Below are 21,603 nucleotides of genomic sequence, written 5' to 3'. Positions count from 1 at the left end.
AAGGATGCCCTCTATTCTGGGGCTGTGTTCTCTGCTCATAGACTCTTCCACCCTAGGAAACATCCTCTCCACATCCACTCTATCAAGGCCTATCACCATTCGACACGTTTCAATGAGGACACCCCTCAATTTTCTGAATTCGAGTGAATACAGGCCAGGAGCCATCAAACACTCTTCATATGAGAAGCCATTTAATCCTGGAACCTTCTTCGTCAGCCTCCTTTGGATCTTCTCCAGTTTCAGTATATCTTTTCTAAGGTCAGGGGCCCAAACCTGATCACAATACTCCAGGTGAAGCTTTATCCGTGCTAGAATCTTTCCTGTAATACCATGGGCTCATAGCTCGTTAAGCAGCCTCACGTGTGGCACCTAGTCAAAGGCCTTTGGAAAATCCAAGTAAACAACATCCACTGACCTGCTAGTGATATCAAAGCAGTTAGACTATAGGACCATAAAATATCGGAGCAGAGTCAGGCCATTTGGCCCATCGAGTCTGCTCTGTCATTTCATCATGGCTGATACAGTTTTCCTCTCAGCCCCATTCTCTTGCCTTTCGTTGCATCCCATCATGCCCTGACCTATCAACCTCTTTCTTAAATATATATGACTTGGCCTCTATAACTGCCCGTGGCAAAGAATTCCACAGATCTTTTTTAGTTGACTTCTGTTGGTTTTTAAAAGCTTCCGAATCTTCTAACTTTCCACTAATCTTTGCTCTATTATATGCCGTCGATTTATCTTTGATCCTCATGGACTCTCTTTCTCCTGGAGGTATGCTAAGCAAATAAAGCATTTGGTATTTCCCAGTTACAGCTTCTCTGTTGCTCAGTTTTTATTAGACACAGCAGAGAATATTTGGTTTCAATTTAATGAGAGATCGGAGCCTATGCCATAACAAATGACTTTACAGGGGCATAATGGAAGTTACGTTTTCATAACGGAAATATTTGTTTGAGTGTACAATGCCTTGCACCCATTAACAGAAAATAAATCTAGGTTATCTACTCACTTAAACTTCTCACCTTTCATCCTTAACCCATGACCTCTATTTGTAGTCACACCCAACCAAAAAGTCAGCTTGTCTATATCCTTCTTAATGTTGTATTCCTTTATCAAATCTCTCCTTCAATCTTCTATGTTCCATGGAATAAAGTGCTAATCTATTCAACCTTTCCTTATAACTCAAATCCTCCGGTCCCAGCACCATCCTCGCAAATTTTCTCTATATTCTTTCAACCTCATTTCTACCTTTCCTGTAGGTACGTGGCCAAAACTGCAAACGATACTCCAAATTAGACTTCGCTAACATATTATACAACTTTAACATACCATTGCATCTCCTGTACTCAGTAATTTGATTTATGAAGGCCAGTATGCCAAACCCTTTCTTTCTGGCCCTCTCTACCTGTGACGCCACGTTCAATGAATTATGAACCTGTATTCCCAGATCCCTTTGTTCTACCACACTCTTCTGTGCCCTACCATTCACTGTGTAAGACCACTCTAGTTGATCCAACTGAAGTGCAACACCTTGCACTCGTCTGCATTAAATTCCATTTTGCCAGTTTTCAGCCCATTATTCCAGCTGGTCCAGATCCTGCTGCAAGCTCTGATGGTCTTACTCGCTGTCTATTACACCTCAGTCTTGGTGTCAGCCGCAAACTTGCTAATCCAGTTAACCACATTATCATCCAGATCATCAATATGGATGAGAAACAACAATGGACCCAGCACCGAACCCTGTGGCACTCCACCACTCACAGCCCTCAAGTCAGAGAGGAAACCATCTACTACCAATCTCTGGATTTTCCCACTAAGCCAATTCTAATCCAATTTACTACCTCACCTTCAACACCGAGCATCTGATACTTCCTGACCAACCTCCATACAGGACTTTATCAAATGCCTTCCTAAGTTCCATGCAGACATCATCCACCTTGCCTTCATCAACTTTCTCGAAAAACTTTGTAAGTTTGGTTAGACGCAACCTACCCGGTACAAATCCATGCTGACTGTCCTTAATCAGTCCATGTCTATCCAAGTACTCATATATCCGGTCCCTTAGAATACTTACCAACAACTTACCCCTTACTCATGTCAGGCTCACTGGCCAATAATTTCCTGATCTATTTTTAGACCCTTTCATAAATATGGAACAGCATTTGCTATCCTCCAATCCTCCAGCACCATACCTGTCACTAAGGATGATTTAAATATCTCTGCTAGGGCCCCTGCAGTTTCTGCACCTGCCTCCCACAGGATCCAAGGAAACACCTTGTTAAGGCCCCAGGGATTTGGGTCTTAAGACAGCAAACACCTTCTCCTCTGTAATCTGTACAGTGTCCATGAAGTTGATGCAGCTTTGCTTCAATGTTATAGACTGTGTTTCCTTCTCCTGAGTAAATCTGTTTCAGATCTCCTTCTTCTCCTTTGGCTCCACACATGGACTATCATTCTGATCTTCCAGAGGATCAATTTTGTCCCTTGTGTTGTAAACATATCTGTAGAATCCCTTAGAATTCTCCTTTACTTTGTCTGCTCAGGCACATCATGCCTTCGTTTAGCCCGCCTGTTTTCTTGCTTAAATGTTCTCTTGTATTTCTTATACTCCAAAAGTACTGTGGTAAACTATATATACCTGTCTGGACACGCCTCTCTGCTGACAGCAGATGTCGTGCTCCCTTTTTGCTGCTAATAAAAGCCTATCATTCACTTCCTGTCTCCAAGAGTTATTGATGTTGCATCAATTTTATTAGTAGCAATTTTAAAACATGGAGAGCATTTTATGACCCAACAGATTGGATCTCGACCTTCAATCCCAGGAAGTCAGTGACACTTTTGAACTCTGGCTAGCATGCTTCGAATCGTACCTGGAGGAGATGCACGTGACTGATCCTGCCACGATGCGCAGGGTCCTGCTCTCCAGAGTCAGTCCATGACTCCAGGTCTACTCCATGATCAGGGACCAAATGGACTACCGGAGTGCGATGGGTGCCCTCAAATGGCAATACCGGCGGCCGGTGAACACCGTCTACACAAGACATCGCTTAGCGACACGGCGGCAGCGGGCCGGAGAGTCAAGTGCTGAGTTTGTCCAGGCCTTACAGACACTCGTGCGGGCCTGCGACTGCAGGGGACTGACGGCGGAACAGCTTGCAGAGCTGCTGGTAAGAGACGCCTTCATTACGGGGATCAGGTCAATGTACGTGCGGCAGCAGATGCTGGAACATGCCGATCTTACCTTACGTTCGGCAATCGAGCTGGCCGAAACACTGGAGGCCACTCTGCACAACACTGACACTGTCCAGGTACGTGATCTCCCAACGGCTTTATGGATACTGCAGACCCCGCAACAGGCCGGCGAATTGACCTTGGCTTCTGCCAGTCGCGAGTCCATGCAGTGTTACTTCTGCAGACTCGGAAAGCACCCCCGAAAACGCTGCCCAGCCCGAGAAGCAACCTGCTCCAGCTACGACAAGAAGGGCCACTTCGCCAAGGCCTGTGAATCCAAACCATGAGCGGGGTCCAGCAGCGCCCACGTGTGAGGCATGGGGGTTGCCACCTTGCCTGCCCGCCGCGTGCGAGATGTGGGAGTGACCATCTTGGTCACAGCCATCTTTGTCGGCGCCAGCTCGCCCCGCCTCCGACCCACAGGTGCTTACCGGGCCCCAACTCTGGCCTCCGTGACCCTCGACCAAATTGCTCCACACCAGCTCGCAAGGTCAATGATGGACATACAATAGTAATATAATACAAAATAAGATAATTGAGAAAACACTCATTGAAGTCATGTAAAGTTAGTGTCCACCCCAAGCCTCACAACAACAAAAAAGTGTGACAATGGAGTATAACGGGCCCCTCCCACCAATCACCGTCAGAAATCCTCAGTTTTGTGGGGCTTCATCATGTACCCCGCTACTGACCACACACACACACACCGACCCGCACATCCACCCAACACCATTCCTACAGCCGCGCTATAGACACCACTTGCAGCCTCTCCACCCTCAAGATACCTCCCCCACTGCTGTTCGCCAACCTGACCCCCAACTGTAAACCTGTGGCAACTAAAAGCAAGAGGTACAGCGCAGGGGACAGGGCCTTCATTCAGTCAGAGGTGCAGCGGCTGCTCAGGGAGGGGATCATTGAGCCAAGCACAAGCCCTTGGAGGGCCCAGGTGGTCATTGTTCACACGGGGCAGAAAAATAGGATGGTCGTGGACTATAGCCTGACCATCAATAGGTTCACGCAGCTTGACACGTACCCCCTACCCCACATCGCGGATATGGTCAATCAGATAGCTCAGTACAAGGTGTACTCGACCATAGACCTGAAATCCGCTTACCATCAGCTCCCCATCCGCCCAGAGGACCGCCCCTACACCGCCTTCAAGGCAGGCGGCAGGCTCTATCACTTCCTGAACGTCCCCTTCGGTGTCACGAATGGTGTCTCTGTCTTCCAGAGGAAAATGGACCGGACGGTGGACCAGTGCCAACAGAAGGCCACATTCCCATATCTGGATAACAACACCATCCGCGGTCACGACTGGCAGGATCACGACTCCAACCTCCAACGATTTTTCCAAGCGGACAAAGCTCTGAACCTTACCTATAACAGGGACAAGTGTGTGTTCGGAACCACCCGACTTGCTATCCTTGGGTATGTCGTGGGGAACGGGGACATTGGCCCTGACCCCGACCGTAATCACCCCCTATTGGAACTCCCTCTTCCCACCACCCTCAGAGCCCTCAAAAAGTGCCTGGGCCTCTTTTCCTATTACACCCAATGGGTCCCTCACTACGAAGACAAGGCCCGTCCCCTGGTCAAGTCCACCACATTTCCCCTCTCAGCTGAGGCCCGCAAGGCCTTTAGCCGCATTAAAGGGGACTTTGCGAAAGCAACAATGCATGCGGTGGACGAGACCATTCCCTTCTAAGTAGAGAGTGACGCCTCCGACTTCGTGCTAGCTGCTACCCTCAATCAGGCAGGAAGGCCGGTAGCATTCTTCTCTCGTACCCTTCAAGGCCCTGAAATTCGGCACTCCGCGGTGGAGAAAGAAGCCCAGACCATAGTGGAAGCTATTAGGCACTGGAGGCACTATCTTGCCGGCAAAAAGTTCACCTTGCTGACCGACCAGCGCTTGGTTGCATTCATGTTCAGCAACCAACAGCGGGGCAAAGTCAAAAATGATAAAATTTTGAGGTGGAAAATCTAACTCTCCACCTACAACTATGACATCCTGTACCAGCCTGGAAGGCTCATTGAGCCCCCTGATGCCCTATCCCGGGGAGCGTGTGCCAGCACGCAGCTCGACCGGCTATACGCCCTCCATGCAGATCTTTGCCACCCGGAGGTCACCCGACTTTACCATTTCGTGAAAGCCCAGAACCTGCCTTACTCCCTTGAGGAAATCAGGACGATGACCAGGGACTGCCAAGTCTGCGCTGAGTGCAAACCGCACTTCTACTGTCCTGAAAAGGCACAACTTATCAAGGCCACCCGCCCCTTTGAGCGACTGAGTGTTGTCTTTAAGGGCCCCCTTCCCTCCACTGACCGCAATGTGTACTTTCTTAACATAATCGACGAGTACTCGCGGTTCCCCTTTGCCATCCCCTGCCCCGATACCACTGCCACGTCTGTCATAAAAGCCCTGCGCCAGCTCTTCACTCTGTTCAAATATCCCTGTTACATCCACAGTGATAGAGGGTCCTCATTTATGAGTGACGAGCTGCGCCAGTACCTGCTGGCTAGGGGTATTGCTACTAATAGGACCACGAGCTATAATCCCCGGAGGAATGGATAGGTGGAGAGGGAGAATGCCATGGTGTAGAAGGCCACACTCTTAGCCCTTAGGTCAAAGGGATTGCCGGTTTCTCGCTGGCAGGAGGTCCTCCCCGAGGCACTCCACTCTATCCGCTCTCTGTTATGTACGTCCACCAATGCCACCCCTCACGTGCGCCTATTCTCTTTTCCCAGGAAGTCTGCCACTGGGACCACACTACCAGCTTGGCTGATGTCCCCAGGGCCAGTGCTGCTCCAGAAACATGCGGGGAGCAATAAATACTCCCAGCTGGTCGAGAGGGTTCACCTACTTCATGCGAACCCCCAGTATGCCTACGTGGTCTTACCTGATGGGCGGGAGGACACGGTCTCCGTCCGCGACCTGGCACCCACTGGAGCACCAGACCCCTACCCTGAACACTCCACAGTGACTATGAACCTCATACCCACCGATGTATATACCCACGAGACACCGCGCATGCCAAGCCCTACACAGACTCCTCACGACACTCCCATACCGGGCCCATGCACACGCATGAGGGATTACTGATGCCTAACTGGCTGGCACCTCAAGTCAGACCAGAGACAACACAACCACCGTCACCGGTGCAATCACCACCGGTGCTACGTAGATCGCAGCGACAGACTCAACCGCCTGGTAGACTTGACCTGTAAATATACTTGTAAGAAACTTCGCCCCATGGGGACTCTCTTTTAAAACAAAGGGGGGGTGAATGTGGTAAACTATGTATACCTGACTGGACACGCCCCTCTGCTGACTGCTCCTGTGGCTCCTCCCACAGACCCCTGTGTAAAGGCAATTAGGGCACTGCTCCTCCCTCAGTCTCCGAGATGTCGTGCTCCCTTTTTGCTGCTAATAAAAGCCTATCGTTCACTTCCTGTCTCCGAGAGTTATTGATGGTGCATCAAGTACTTCATTTGTTCTTACCCATAGGCATGTCCTTTTCTTTTGTTTAACCAGGGACACAATATCACTTATAAACCAAGCTTTCCTAAACCTGTTAACTTTATTTTTTATTCTAACAGGCACGTACAAGTGTTGTACTCTCAAAATTTCACTTTCAACGGCCTCCCATTTACCAAGTACACATTTGCCAGAAAACAGCCTGTCCCATCCACACTTACCAGATCCTTTCTCACACCACCAAAACTAGCCATTCGCTAATTTAGATATGAACCCACAGACAAGACCTATCTTTTTCCATATTTACTTAGAAACTAATGGCATTGTGATCACTAGATACAAGGTGTTCCCCTACACCAAATTCTGTCACCTGCCCTGCCTCATTCCCTAACAGCAGATCGAGTATCACACACTCTCTCATTGGGATCTCTACGTACTGATGAAGGAAACTTTCCTGAACACTTTTGACAAACTCAAGCCCATCTAGTCCTTTTACAGTATGGGATCCCCAGTCAGTATGTGGAAGGTTAAGATCACCTGCTATACCAACCTTATGTTTCTTGCAACAGGCTGTGATCTCTCTACAGATTTGTTCCCCTAAGTCCCATGGTCTGTTGAGTCATCTGTAATATAGCCCTGGTAACATGGCTAATGGGGCTTTTCTAGTTCTCAGTTCTTTTATACCTTTCTTTTTTCTCAGTTCCACCCATAACACCTCACTGGACAAGTTGTCCAGTCAGTCCTGACTGAACACTGCAGTGATATCTTCCCTGACGAGAATGCCACCCCTCCTCTTTTAGGAACTGCCATTAACATGACTATATTGTCTGAGGTTAGGCAACATCTTCAGAATCTTGAAGACTCCTGTACCTCTTCCGTGGTGCCAAGAGGAAATGCTCTGGATGGCGATGATCTTACATGGTGGATTCCACATTCTTGAGGTACTACCTCTTCAAGATGTCCTCAGGGTTGAGTCTGTGTTAGAATTAGTTAACTCTAAACCCTCTGTAGCATCCTTCTGACATTGGTGGCTCCACACCAGGCTCTGATGCAACCAGCAAAAATGCTCTCTACCCTACATTTGTCGAAATTTGGAAGAGTCTTTGGTAACATATTAAATTTCCTAAAAGTTTTAATGAAGTAAAGTTACTGTTGTGCCTTCTTCGTGATTACGTCAATGTGTTGGGCTAAAGACAGATGCCCTGATGCATTGACGACCAGAAACTTGACGTTGCTCACTCTTTCCACAGCTGACCCCTCAATGAGAATTGTGTGTGTTCTCCCAACTTCTCCTCCCTGAAGTCCACAGTCAACTCTTTGGTCTTGCTGATGAGTGCAAGATTACTGTTACAACATCACTCAACCAGCTGATGTATCTCACTCCTGTACACCTCTTCATTGCCATTTGAGATTTTGCCTCAGACAGTGGTGTAATCCGTACATTTATAAATGGCTTTTAAGCTACTCCTAACACAAAATTATGAACGTAGAGTCTGTAGAGCGCTGTATTGTCAGCAAAGGGATGTTAATATCAATCTGCACTGACTGTGGTCTTCCAATGAGGAAGTCAAGGATTTCAGTTGCAGAAGTAGGTAGAGGCTGTAAAGTTTCTTGATTTGTAGTGAGAGAATGATGGTGTTGAATATCAAGTTGTTCCAATCAATAAACAACGGCCTGATACATGTTTTGCTGTTGTCTAGGTGCACCAAAGAAGAATTGAAAGCCAGTAAGGTTGCCTCCACTGTACGCCTGTTACACTGGCAGGCAAACTGGAGTGGATCCAGGAATCTGCTTAGGCAGGAGTTAATTCTATCCATGACCAAGTACTTAATTACAGTAAATGTGAGTATAACTGAGCGATAGTTGTTGAGGCAGCCTACCCTGCTCTCCCTGGGCACGAGTGCGATTGATGCCTGTTTTGCTGCAACTGGGAAGTCTGACCGAAGCTGTGAGAGAGTAAAGGTGTCCATGAACACTCCAGACAATTGGTTGGCACAAGTTATCGACACCCTGTCAGGTACACCATCGGAAACAACAGAAAATCTGCAGGCGCTGGAAATCCAAACAACACACACAAAAACACACACAAAACTCAGCAGGCCAGGCAGCATCTTTGCAAAAGAGTACAAGCGGGACTGGGGTAAAAAAGATGAGGGGTCGAGTTAAAAGGTGGAGGGAGGGGTGGGAGAAACACAAGGTGATAGGTGAAACCGGGAGAAGGATGGGTAAAGTGAAGAGCTGGGACTTTAATTGGTAAAAGAGATACAGGGCTGAAGAAGGGGGACTCTGATAGGTAGGACAGAAAGCCATGGAAGAAAGAATAGTGAGGAGGAGCACCAGAGGCAGGTGATGGGCAGGCAAGGAGACAAGGTGAGAGGGGGAAAAGAGAATGGCGAAGGAGTGTGGTGGAGGCCATTACTGGATGTTTGAGAAATTGATCTTCATACCATCAGGTTGGAGGCTACCCAGATGAATATAAGGTGACATTCCTCCAACCTGAGTTTGGCCACATCATGACAGTGGAAGAGCCATGGATAGACATATTGGAATGGAAATGGGAAGTGGAATTAAAATGGGTGGCCACTGGGAGATCCCAATTTTTCTAATGGATGGAGCATAGGTGCTTGGTGAAGTAGTCTACCAATCTAAGTCAGTTCTCACCGATATACAGGAGGACCTACCAGAAGCACCAAACACAGTATACGACCCCAATAGACACACAGATGAAGTTTCGCCTCACTTGGAAGGACTTTCTGGAGCCCTGAAAGGTAGTAAGAGGAGGAGGTGTAGGTTCAGGTGCAGGTGTAGCCCTTGTTCCATTTGCAAGGATAAGGGCCAGAAGGGAGATCAATGGGGAGGGACAAATAGACAAGAGAGGTACAGAAGGAGCAATCCCTGTGGAAAGCAGGAAGTGGAGCAGGAGGGAAAGATGTGCTTGTGAAGGGATCCCTTTGGAGATGGCAGAAGTTCTGGAGAATTATGTGCTGGATGCAGAGGCTGCTGGGGTGGTAGATGAGGACAAGAGGAACCCTATCCTTGGTAGGGTTACCGAGGATGTGGTGAGAGCAGACATGCGTGAAATGGAAAAGGTGTGGTTGAGGGCAGCTTTGATTATGGAGGAAGGGAGGACCCTTTCTGTGAAGAAAGAGGACATCTCCTTTGTTCAGGAATGAAAAGCCTCATCCTGAGAACAGATGCGGTGGAGACAGAGGAATTGAGGGAAGGGGGATGAGGTATAGTCCAGGTAGCTGTGAGAGTCCATGTGTTTGTAATAGATATCAATAGGTAAGTTGCCTCCAGAGATAGAGAGCTCAAGAAAGAGGAGGTGTGGTGTCAGAAATGGACGAGGTAAATTTGAGGACATGTTTGAGATTGGTGGCAAAGTGGATGAAATTGAAGAGATGTGCGGGACAGCTATCAGTATAGGCTTGGCACATAGACTGTGCCACATAGCCAACAAACAGGCTGGCATAACTGCAACCCCTGCGAGTGCCCATGGCTACGCCTTTTGTCTGAAGGAAGCGGGGGGCCCAAAGGAAAAATTATTAAGAGTGAAGGTGGTTTCTGCTAGGTGGAGGAGAGTGGTGGTGGAGTGGAACTGGTTGGTTCTGGTGTCCAGTAAGAAACAGAGAGCTTTGAGGCCTTACTGGTAAGGGATGGAGGTGTATAGGGACTGGACATCCATGGTGGAAATAAGATGCTCAGGGCAGGGAACTTGATATAATATAAAAGATTTAGAGCATGTGAAGTGTCTTGGATGTAGGTAGCAAGGGTCTGATCTAGGGGTAATAAAACAGAGTCAGGGTATGCAGATATGAGCTCAGCGGGGCAGGAACAAGTTGAGACAATTGATCTAGCTGGACAAGCGGGTTTGTGGATCTTGGGTAGGGGGTAGAAATGGAAGGTGCAGGCTACGGGAACTATGAGGTTGGTGGCAGTGGAAGGGAAACCCCAGAGCTAACACGGTCAGTGTTGATGTGGAAGACAATAACCTGGTGCTCCTTAGAGGGGTAAGTTAGGGGAGGTGTCTGAGAGTTGTTGCTCAGCAAGGTGGAGATCAGTACACCAGACTACTACAGAACCCCTCCCCTTATCTACGGGTGTGATGGTGAAGTTAGTATTGGTGCAAAGGGTGTAGAGAGCAGAACGCTCAGAAGAAGTGAAGTTGGAATTGGAAAGAAGTGTGCTGAAGGGGTAGTGGAGGTATAATTTGTCCATCTGTGCTGATCAACCTATCCTTGACTAAGCTGTTCCACTATGATTATGAGTCAACATGACACTTTCAGATCAGGTCATGCATAGCACATACCTCCACCGCACTGCTCAAGTGTGTTTCTGGGGTACAGGGGCTAGCGACCCTTGTGCCTGTTTTTTCTGTTCTATCGCTGAGCAGCAGTGAAACATCTGATTGGCCTATCAGAGCTCTCATTAGGAACTAGTTGACTTGATCAGCATTTCTGATTTGGCTATTGTTCAAGATTGCACTTAATTAAAAAAGTCAAGATGGTCGATGTCCTGTCAGCAGTTGGCAATGAATAGGCACAAGACCAGGGTGGGGTGTCCAGGAAGAGAAGGATGGTTGAAGGTGGGAGACGTGGTCATCGATGCAGGGTGGCGAGTCCTTGGCAAATAAATTGGCTCGGAGATGGAGGTGAAGGAAGAGGACCTCCGCATCATGGCGGGCTCAGAACTCACTGATGTGTGGGCACAGGGAGACAAAGGTGAGGCTCTTACTGAGGACAGAATGTTCTGCCTCAGAGAAGGAAAGGTTAGAGGGGATAGTGTAAACCCAGCATGGGTGAGAGCTGGGACCAGAGGGGGAAAGGAGGTTGGCAGTGTCTGAGAGGAATGGAGGTATGAGGTGTTCAGGGATGCTGGGGTGAGAGAAAGATGGAGTCTCTGAGGGCCCAAGAGCTGGTGGTGGGACTTGAGAGAGGCGGGGTTGCAGAATGTTGGTGGGGGAAGGGGAGATGAGGGTTCCAATGGAGCGCGTGAAGACCCGGCCTAGAGATCAAGGCTGGAGTCAGAGCTGGAGGTTGCACAACTGGCACTTTGGAGGTATCTGAGATTGTTGGTACACCAACATTTAACTAGAATTTCACTAGAAGTTTAACGAGAATTGGTTGGTCAACTAAAACACTTGAAAACTTCTACAAATACTCTCTGACTGGCTGCATCACCATCTGGTGTGGACAGGGGGCTACTGCACAAGATCGAAATAAGTTGCAGAAACTTGTAAAATTATTCCGCCCCATCACGGGTACCAGTTTCCGTGGTATCCAAGGCATCTTCAAGGAGCGGTGCCTTAGGAAAGAGACGTCCATCATCAAGGATCTCCATCACCCAGGACATGCCGCCTTCACTCGGTTACCACAGGGACGGACGGTACAGATGCCTGATGGCACACACTCAGTGATTCAGGAACAGCTTCTTCCCCTCTGCCATCCCACTTCTAATGAACATTACCTCGCTACTTTTTAATTCATATTATTTTGCTCCACTTATATTAACTTAACTATTTAATGGATACATATACTTAGAATAACTCAGTCTTTTATCATTTATTTCATTATACTGCTGCTGTAAGGTTAACACATTTCACAACATATGCCGGTGATATTAAACCTGATTCTGATTCCAGGTTACCCACAGTGTTTCAGAGGTCCACACTGCGAAACTAATTAAGGAAAAGAATCTACTGCCTATTGATCTCTACATTAAAATAACAGGCAGACGAGCATGACACAAAATATTCAGATTTTATCATCCACAATTGACAACAGTCATTTCTAGGTAGAAATAATTCTTACAGTGTAAAAGATTTAAAATCTTAAAAATGATTTTAATTTCATTGAAGCTATTTATGAGTTACACAGCAATTACTTACTGGAGTATTGACTTTGATTTTAATTATTTCTTGATCAATTTTCCAATTCCTTCAACCTGCCTCTTTCTGAAAGCACTGAATAATGTTGAGGTTGTCTTTTAGGTGCCCTGGTTCTTCAGCATGTGGCTATTTCACAGGCAAGATGAAGATTAGTGCACACTGCTTATTTAATAAATGAAGTTACTGCAGCATTCATCTTCTCTGCATGGTGAAGGCATATGCATTCCAACAGCAGTCTGCAGCTAATGGTGCTCATCTGTTTTGTTTCAACTGGCTCGGTGATGTGACAGAGATAAAATTTAAAAGCACACTCTCAGATGCTGAACATATAAAATAAAAGCAGAAAAAAAAGTCAAAAAGCAGGTCAGGTAGCAGCTGTGGTAAGCGAAACACAATTAACATTAAACATTTACAGTCTGTCTCTTTCTACAGAAGTTGCCTAGTATTCTGAGTATTTTTTGCATCTTTTGATTTTATTTCATTAATGTGAAACCTATCTTAGTAATATCAAAGAATAGCATAATAAAGAAATATCTTTATTAAAGTTACAATAAAGCAACATATTTGATTTTCACTCTTCCCTCAAATCCCTGGAATATTTACGTCTGTCTTGAAACCCACCATTGAATATGCAAACAACTTTCTACAAAGTGGTGCATTATAATTTATAAACATTTATTTATTTATTGAGATACAACGCGGAATAGGCCCATCCAGCCCTTCAGTAATTTTGCCAGTCACTTTGAATCATTCACACTTATTCATTAACCCTTCAGACACTGAAATGACTGACTTTATTTCACTATTTAATCCTTTCTTGATTATGAAGGGCCTCTGTTATATTTCATACTTTCATATGGCACAGAAGGTCATTGGGCCTACTAAATCTATACCAGCTCTCAGTGCACTCACATTCATTTTGGTGTAATTTCCCTGTATTCTGTTCTCTCTCACATGCTTATTAGCTCCACCTGAATCTTCCGTCACCATTTACATCAGAAGCAATATACAGCATTCAACAAATTTACCAGGGTGTCATTGGAATTTAGAAAGAATTCAGAGCACCCACAGAAAAACACATTTGGGTATTTAGATAAGATTAGATTCAACTTCATTGTAGGTGTGCCGAGTACAGATACAAAGCCAAATGAAATGCTGTTAGCATCTAACTAAAAATGCAAAGAATAGTGTTATTTACAAAATAACTGCGACTAAAAAGTAAGTGCTACAGAACACAAATATAAAAGTACTGAGACAGTACAATATGGGTGCAATACTGCTTAGTGCTGTGATGCGAGGTTCAGCAGGGTCACAGCCTCAGGGAAGAAGTTCTTCCTGTGCCTGGTGTTGGAGCGGAGTCTCCTGTAGCACCTACCGGATGGGAGGAGAGTATGCACAGAATGCTGAAACTCCACACAGACTGCTTAAGGCTATCTTCAGTCAAAGGAGATCAACACCAGCCTCTCCATTTAATTCACATCATTGTAATTTCCCAGTCCTGGAATCATTCCAGCAATCCCGTATGCAACACCTAGGCTGAACTTTTGCTTTCAAGACCTTCCTTCCAGCAGACTTACAAAGGTCCAAAGAGAAAAATCAGATATCTGGAAAACTTGAATCATTTTCTTTTACAATTTCTCTTTTAAACTGTAATGGCATTGGGTTTGCTATCTGTGAATTTCCAAACTCTGTTGAAGATGTTAATCCCTATCCAATATGGATAACCTTGTTCACACTCACTAAAGGGAGGTTATACTGTAACCATCTACTCTTCAAAGGCCAGATCACATCCCTGTTTATCCTCCACAGTGAACTTAGCTGCCAATACCCACTATTTGAGTGGTGGGTCACCCAACCCTACCAAGGAGCAGATATGGCCAGTCAACGAAGTAGCTTCAACACAGTTCATTTATTTTTACTGATGTGTATTTAAATATAGATAAGATTCTGAAAACACGTTTAAGATTCACAGAGGATTTCTATCTTATGAAAGATTTCCGAATTATAACTTCTGAAACACGAAGGATTTCCAAAACACAGGCACAATTCCTGTAAAATAAAATCATATACCAATGTGTGCAGATGATCACGTTGTCCATCAGAGAAGCTGAATGCAGAGGAATGGATTCTAGTCAGCCCAACTTTCTGTCACTGTTCTCATCATTCCTTGACCATTCCTAACAAGCCTGACTGCTCCCTAACATTGACACTGTCTTTGGTACTTGTTGACTTCACCTGTATCTGATGCTATTTTTCAGTTACTTTTGTCAGGATGCTGAATACACTGTTTAGTTAAGCTGAAGTAGACCCCATTGTTTTTTCTTGATTAAATAATGCGCCAACAAAGACCCTGGTGTTCACCCGACCACCCCCACACCTCATCGGGCATGGATAGTGAATGTTCATCAGAAAACAGAAGTAAGTTATGTAATAGAGCAAACTGCTACGTGATTCAATTTACACAACAACACACATAAAATGCTGGTGGAACACAGCAGGCCAGGCAGCATCTATAGGGAGAAGCGCTGTCAACATTTCGGGCCAAAACCCTTCGTCAGGACTAACCGAAAGGAAAGATAGTAAGAGATTTGAAAGTAGTGGGGGGAGGGGGAAATGCAAAATGATAGGAGAAGACCAGAGGGGGTGGGATGAAGCTAAGAGCTGGAAAGGTGATTGGCGAAAGTGATACAGAGCTGGAGAAGGGAAATGATCATGGGACGGGAGGCCTCAGGAGAAAGAAAGGGGGACAGGGGGAGCACCAGACGGAGATGGAGAACAGGCAAACAACTAAATATGTCAGGGATGGGGTAAGAAGGGGAGGAAGGGCATTAACGGAAGTTAGAGAAGCCAATGTTCATGCCATCAGGTTGGAAGCTACCCAGCCAGTATATAAGGTGCTTTTCCTCCAACCTGAGTTTGGATTCATTTTGACAATAGAGGAGGCCATGGATAGACATATCGGAATGGGAATGGGACGTGGAATTAAAATGTGTGGCCACTGGGAGATCCTGCTTTTTCTGGCGGACCGAGTGTAGGCGTTCAGTGAAATGGTCTCCCAGTCTGCATTGGGTCTCACCAATATATAAAAGGCCACACCGGGAGCACCGGACGCAGTATACCACACCAGCTGACTCACAGGTGAAGTGTCGCCTCCCCTGGGAGGACTGTCTGGGGCCCTGAATGGTGGTGAGGGAGGAAGTGTAAGGGCAGGTATAGCACTTGTTCCATTTACAAGGATAAGTGCCAGGAGGGAGATCAGTGGGAAGCGCTGGGCGGGGGTGGGGGGGAATGAGTGGACAAGAGAGTCGCGGAGGGAGCGATCCCTGCGAAAAGCAGAAAGAGGGGTGGAGGGAAAAATGTGTCTGGTAGAGGGATCCTGTTGGAGGTGGCGGAAGTTACGGAGAATTATACGTTGGACCTGGAGGCTGGTGGGGTGGTAGGTAAGGACAAAGGGAACCTTATCCGCCACCTCCAACGGGATCCCACTACCAAAATAGGGTTCCCCTTGTCCTTACCTACCACCCCACCAGCCTCCAGATCCAACATATAATTCTCCGTAACTTCCGCCACCTCCAACAGGATCCCACTACCAAACACCTTTTTCCCTCCAACCCTCTTTCTGCTTTTCGCAGGGATCGCTCCCTCCGCGACTCCCTTGTCCACTCGTCCCCCCCATCCCTTCCCACCGATCTCCCTCCTGGCACTTATCCTTCTAAGCGGAACAAGTGCTACACCTGCCCTTACACTTCCTCCCTCACCACCATTCAGGGCCCCAGACAGTCCTTCCAGGTGAGGCGACACTTCACCTGTGAGTCAGCTGGTGTGGTATACTGCGTCCGGTGCTCCCGGTGTGGCCTTTTATATATTGGTGAGACCCAATGCAGACTGGGAGACCGTTTCGCTGAACACCTACGCTTGGTCCGCCAGAAAAAGCAAGATCTCCCAGGGGCCACACATTTTAATTCCACGTCCCATTCCCATTCTGATATGTCTATCCATGTCCTCCTCTATTGTCAAAATGAATCCAAACTCAGGTTGAAGGAACAACATCTTATATACCGGCTGGGTAGCCTCCAACCTGATGGCATGAACATTGACTTCTCTAACTTCCAGTAATGCCCTTCCTCCCCTTCTTACCCCATCCCTGACATATTTAGTCATTTGCCTGTTCTCCATCTCCCTCTGGTGCTCCCCCACATCCTTTCTTTCTCCTGAGGCCTCCCGTCCCAAGATCTTTTCCCTTCTCCAGCTCTGTATCACTTTCGCCAATCACCTTTCCAGCTCTTAGCTTCATCCCACCCCCTCCGGTCTTCTCCTATCATTTCACATTTCCCCCTCCCCCCACTACTTTCAAATTTCTTACTATCTTTCCTTTCGGTTAGTCCTGACGAAGGGTCTCGGCCCGAAACGTCGACAGCGCTTCTCCCTATAGATGCTGCCTGGCCTGCTGCATTCCACCAGCATTTTGTGTGTGTTGTTGTTTGAATTTCCAGCATCTGCAGATTTCCTCGTGTTTGCTCACATGATTCAATTTATTTGCCGATTTCAGATTAATTAGCTTTTCAAATTATTGATTCATTTTACTGAATAATTTAGTGAAGCTCCCTGTGCCTAGATAAAAATGTTCACCTTTAAAATTCATCGGTTTTGTGTAGACAATAGACAACAGACAGTAGGTGCAGGAGGAGGCCATTCGGCCCTTCTAGCCAGCACCGCCATTCTCTGTGATCATGGCTGATCATACACAATCTGTACCCCGTTCCTGCCCTCTCCTTATATCCCTTGACCCCGCTATCTATAAGAGCTCTATCTAACTCTCTCTTGAATGCATCCAGAGACTTGGCCTCCACTGCCTTCTGGGGCAGAGCATTCCACATATCCACCACTCTCTGGGTGAAAAAGTTTTTCCGCATCTCTGTTCTAAATGGCCTACCCCTTATTCTTAAACACTAGTTCTCTAGTTCTGGACTCACTCATCAGCGGGAATATGTTTCCTGCCTCCAGCATGTCCAATCCCTTAATAATCTTATATGTTTCAATGAGATCCCCTCTCATCCTTCTAAATTCCAATGTAGTACTGACCCATTTTGGACTACAGCAACAGCTGGTTTTGAAAGGTTATTTTCCATAGATTTTCAATATATTGTAATAATACTTTAGAATCCAAGTGGAAATAACAGAAGAAACAAACTATATATCAGTTAACTATCAATTGTGCTCTGCGTATTACAGGGATCTATGTGCCTGTTGTAAGTAATTTTTTCCATTATACTTTCTTGCCGTATTTGTGCACATGACAATAAATTTGACAATTTGTTTTGACTTGGAACAAGATACTCCTGAACTCTTGGACAGTTAAACAAAGGGGTTAATAAGTACATAAATTTTGAAGTCAGTCTGCCAAAGTCTATTTATAAACTTGGTGATGTAATCAGGTAAAGTGTCATAAAGGAAAACCCAAGGAGGTCACACGATATATTTCCTTGTTTTAAAAAAAATTCCCAACTCTACGAGTACAGTATATAAACAGGTTGACAAAAGATCAAAACCATCAGATCACAGCACAACCATCAAGTCAACAAGTTCCATAGGCAAGCTACCTGGTAAACCAATAACCAGCAATGAACAAACTCCAGCAACTTGCCTCGGTAGCCATGCTTTCAATGATCATACTCAGCACGTTCAGTGACTCAGTATCAGCTGGTAAGTCCTAAAGCTGCTTCTTTATTCATTATTACAAATCAGATTTTACAATTATATTGACTAGTATTACATGCATACCATTGTTTTTTATTCTTCCAGTTACACATGCAGATTGCTGCCTCAATTATTCAAAGCATCGATTGCCACGGAAATTAATCTCTGGTTACTTGGAGCAAAATTCCAATGAAATGTGTGAAATAGATGCAATTATGTAAGTACAACATAATATATTGCATATGACTTTGTAGAACTAAACTTATTAGATTTTTCAATCAATTGATTTAAATATCTTACAGACTCTATACCATCAGAGGAAGAGCAGTGTGTGTAGATCCTGATCAGCCCTGGGTGAAGAGAACACTGTTTTTTTTGAGGTAAGAGCACAGCTTTAAGCATTCAGCAAATGCGTTGACCTGTTACAATGAGAAAGCTATAGTGATGTTCTGAATGTATAGTGACAACAATTAAGACAAGGGTAGCATCCACTATCAGATTTCCATATGTATATCTTAAAAATGTAATTTTCTTCACCAAATTGCTATAAAATGCACAAATTTTTCAGTGATTTTTAGTATTTAGAGAAAAATTATTCCCACTTCTATTGATTTTTCTTGTTATTACATTTGATTATTTGAAACTTATTGTTCCTCTTTTCTTCCAGCAAAAAACTGAAAACCCTGTCGAATCATTGAGCTGCATCTTGAGAAAAAATGTTATCTGCATTAGATGGATGATTCTGACAAAACCTCCTGCATAGTATCTATGCACAGACGAAATGTTTGTTAAAACTGATGTAATTTGCATTACTCACAATTGATGTGAAAAATGTTTTATCGTATGTTCCACTGAACATGGTAAAGTAACTTAATTGTGGAGCCTTATTTATTTTCTGCTACATTCTGCTAATATCAAGTTAAATGTAATTAATATTGTTATAATTATCTGTATATTTATCTGTTACTTTCTAGTTATATTTATTGGAAAGAGTAAATTAAGAAGGAATATTTCTGAGTTTAAATACAACAATGTTAATTGACACTTCTGTTTAAATTTAATAAATTAAGTGAATGAATAATGAAGAGAATTAATTCAATTTCTTTTTCTTCTGTAATTTATTTTATGCATTGTGTTAGCCTCTCTTACAGAAACATTTGATGCAAAGTTGGCACAAATGTACATACTATGTGGCTCAGCACCAACATGACTGCAGCATCATTAAGCACAAGAAGGAAGCAAATAAATGCAAGGGATTGATTTGATCAAATGCTGAAGGTTTCCAGTTTGAGAATCAGAATCAGGTTCCATATCATTGGCATATGTTATGAAATTTCTTGCTTTGCAACAGCAGTACAGTGCAATACGTAATAAAACAACTATTAAAGTACTCAAAGAAATATACATTACAAATTAAATTAAATAAGTCATACAAATAGAGCGAAAGAATAATGTTCATGAGTTCATTGTCTGACAGCAGTGGAAGAAGCTGTTGCTAAAGTGTTGAGTGAGTGCGTGTATCCATTCTCCTGTACCTCCTACTCGATGGTGGCAATGAGGAGACGGTACTGCATATCCTGGATGATGGAGTCCTTCATGATGGATGCCACACTTTTGAGGCATCAACTTATGAAAATGTCCTGAAAACTAGGGAGGCTTGTGTCCATGATGGAGTTGGCTAGGTTTGAATCTTTATGTACGGCAGCTTTTTCTGATCCTGTGCAGTGGTCTCTCCATACCAGAGGGGGAAGCAACCAGTTATAGTGCTCTCCATTTGTAGAAATGTACTGGAGTCTTTGGTGACATACCAAATGTCCTCAAACTCTTTCACCAAATGTGAAATATAGCCACTCTTATGCCTTCTTTGCAATTACATCAATACATTGGACTCGGGATAGGTATTCATCCTTTCTACTTCTGATCCCTCGATGAGGACCAATGTATATTTCCTTGACAACCCATGCCACATTCTACAAAATGCATAAATGTCTCAGTGATTTTTAGTATTTTGAGAAAAATTATTTACACTTTTATTGATTTGGTCTTCCTGTTATTGAGTGCAAGGATGAGTTCATAACTCCAATTCATCCAGGTTAGCCTGTTGTCATATTCATCATGATATGTTGAAATTTCTTGCTTGCTTAAAACTTACAGTGTAAATAATATACATGGTAACAATAAATACAATAATGAATATAGTGACAAGCGCAGAAAGAATGCAACAGTGCTGACTGAAGTAACACAATGCGATATAACAGAAGAGGTAGAACTAAGTACTTGAGATTGAGGCAGCATCACCAATGATCTGAAAGAGATGAATGATTCAATAATCAATTGATTCAGAAATCAGATCTTACAACCATATGACGGAGACGCAGAATGAGGCTATTCAGTCCATCAAGTTTTCTCTACCATTCCATCATGGCTGATTTATGAGCATTCTCAGCCCCTGTCTCCTGCCATCTTCCCATAACCTTTGGCACCCCTGCAAATCGAGAACATATAAACCTCTGCTTTAAATACACCTAATGACCTGGTCTCCACAGCCATCTGAAGCAGTGAATTCCACAGATTTACTACCCTCTGGCTAAAGAAATTCCTCCTCATCCCTGTTCTTAAGAGACATCCATCTATTCTGAGGCTGTGCTTGTTTCATTTCTGCCAAAGGAAAGAATTAAACAATGAAAAGGAGCCTTTTCCACTTTGTGTTATATTCTGTAACTCCAAAGCATTGTTAATTTAAAGGAAAAGATGAGAGTCCAAAATATGAGTCTAATTTTGTGTTTTACCTCAAGAGAAGCACACATATATCATGTGGTGTTGTGATGACATACAGATAATCTGCAATGCATTATGCAAACAACAAAGAATGCTTAATCAAACAATATATTTACAATATTACTAAAATATTAAATATATAACACTTCTCCCTGTATATCTATAAGCTCTAACTCTATTTAGAATGTATGTCATCTATATACAGAGCATACTATTTCATACAATAACTATACAGATGTCTAAGGTGTAGTAGATTTTAAATGATCCCATTCAGACCATCCGATGAAAGATTTGATCACTGTGGAGGATTTCTTACCCTTGTGGAATAACACCTTTCTGACAAGGGAGGTCACAGTTCATGAGACATGTGGCTGTGAAAACAATCTCGGGTTCCGTGGTGCTTGTAGGAGTTGACTCTGAGACTGATGAAATTGGTGCTGACAGCTCTGGGTATCTTTCCTCTCACTCACTTTTCTTATTCTGGTTTGAGAATTTTGATCTTGGGAAGGCACACTTAGTTCACTGGAATGTTCTC

At 44.6% G+C, this 21,603-nt stretch overlaps 1 protein-coding gene and 1 long non-coding RNA gene across 4 annotated transcripts in view; one reads left to right on the top strand and one right to left on the bottom strand.

The window, feature by feature from the left end:
* The window catches only part of LOC132380261 (uncharacterized), a 280,768-nt gene that overhangs the window by 122,287 nt on the left and 136,878 nt on the right, over positions 1-21,603 (bottom strand). The gene's annotated exons all lie outside the window — the stretch shown is intronic.
* On the top strand, positions 18,140-19,202 carry LOC132380247 (C-C motif chemokine 20-like). Its single transcript, XM_059948990.1, has 4 exons — positions 18,140-18,296; positions 18,396-18,507; positions 18,593-18,670; positions 18,958-19,202. The coding sequence occupies exons 1-4, from the start codon at positions 18,215-18,217 to the stop codon at positions 18,986-18,988; spliced, it is 303 nt and encodes a 100-aa protein (XP_059804973.1). The 5' UTR covers positions 18,140-18,214; the 3' UTR covers positions 18,989-19,202.

This window comes from Hypanus sabinus, chromosome 2 (genome assembly GCF_030144855.1).
Source record: "Hypanus sabinus isolate sHypSab1 chromosome 2, sHypSab1.hap1, whole genome shotgun sequence".
Lineage (NCBI taxonomy): Eukaryota > Metazoa > Chordata > Chondrichthyes > Myliobatiformes > Dasyatidae > Hypanus > Hypanus sabinus.
The sequence above is the reverse complement of the archived record's forward strand: the minus strand, read 5'-3'. Positions and strand labels throughout refer to the sequence as shown.

What these genes read in the sequence shown, in the direction of transcription:
- LOC132380247 (XM_059948990.1), top strand. Translation starts at nt 18,215, where the DNA reads ATGAACAAACTCCAGCAACTTGCCTCGGTAGCCATGCTTTCAATGATC. An exon ending in TGTGAAATAGATGCAATTAT is followed by an intron (nt 18,508 to 18,592) that starts GTAAGTACAACA and finishes AATATCTTACAG; the next exon opens with ACTCTATACCATCAGAGGAA. An exon ending in AGAACACTGTTTTTTTTGAG is followed by an intron (nt 18,671 to 18,957) that starts GTAAGAGCACAG and finishes CTTTTCTTCCAG; the next exon opens with CAAAAAACTGAAAACCCTGT.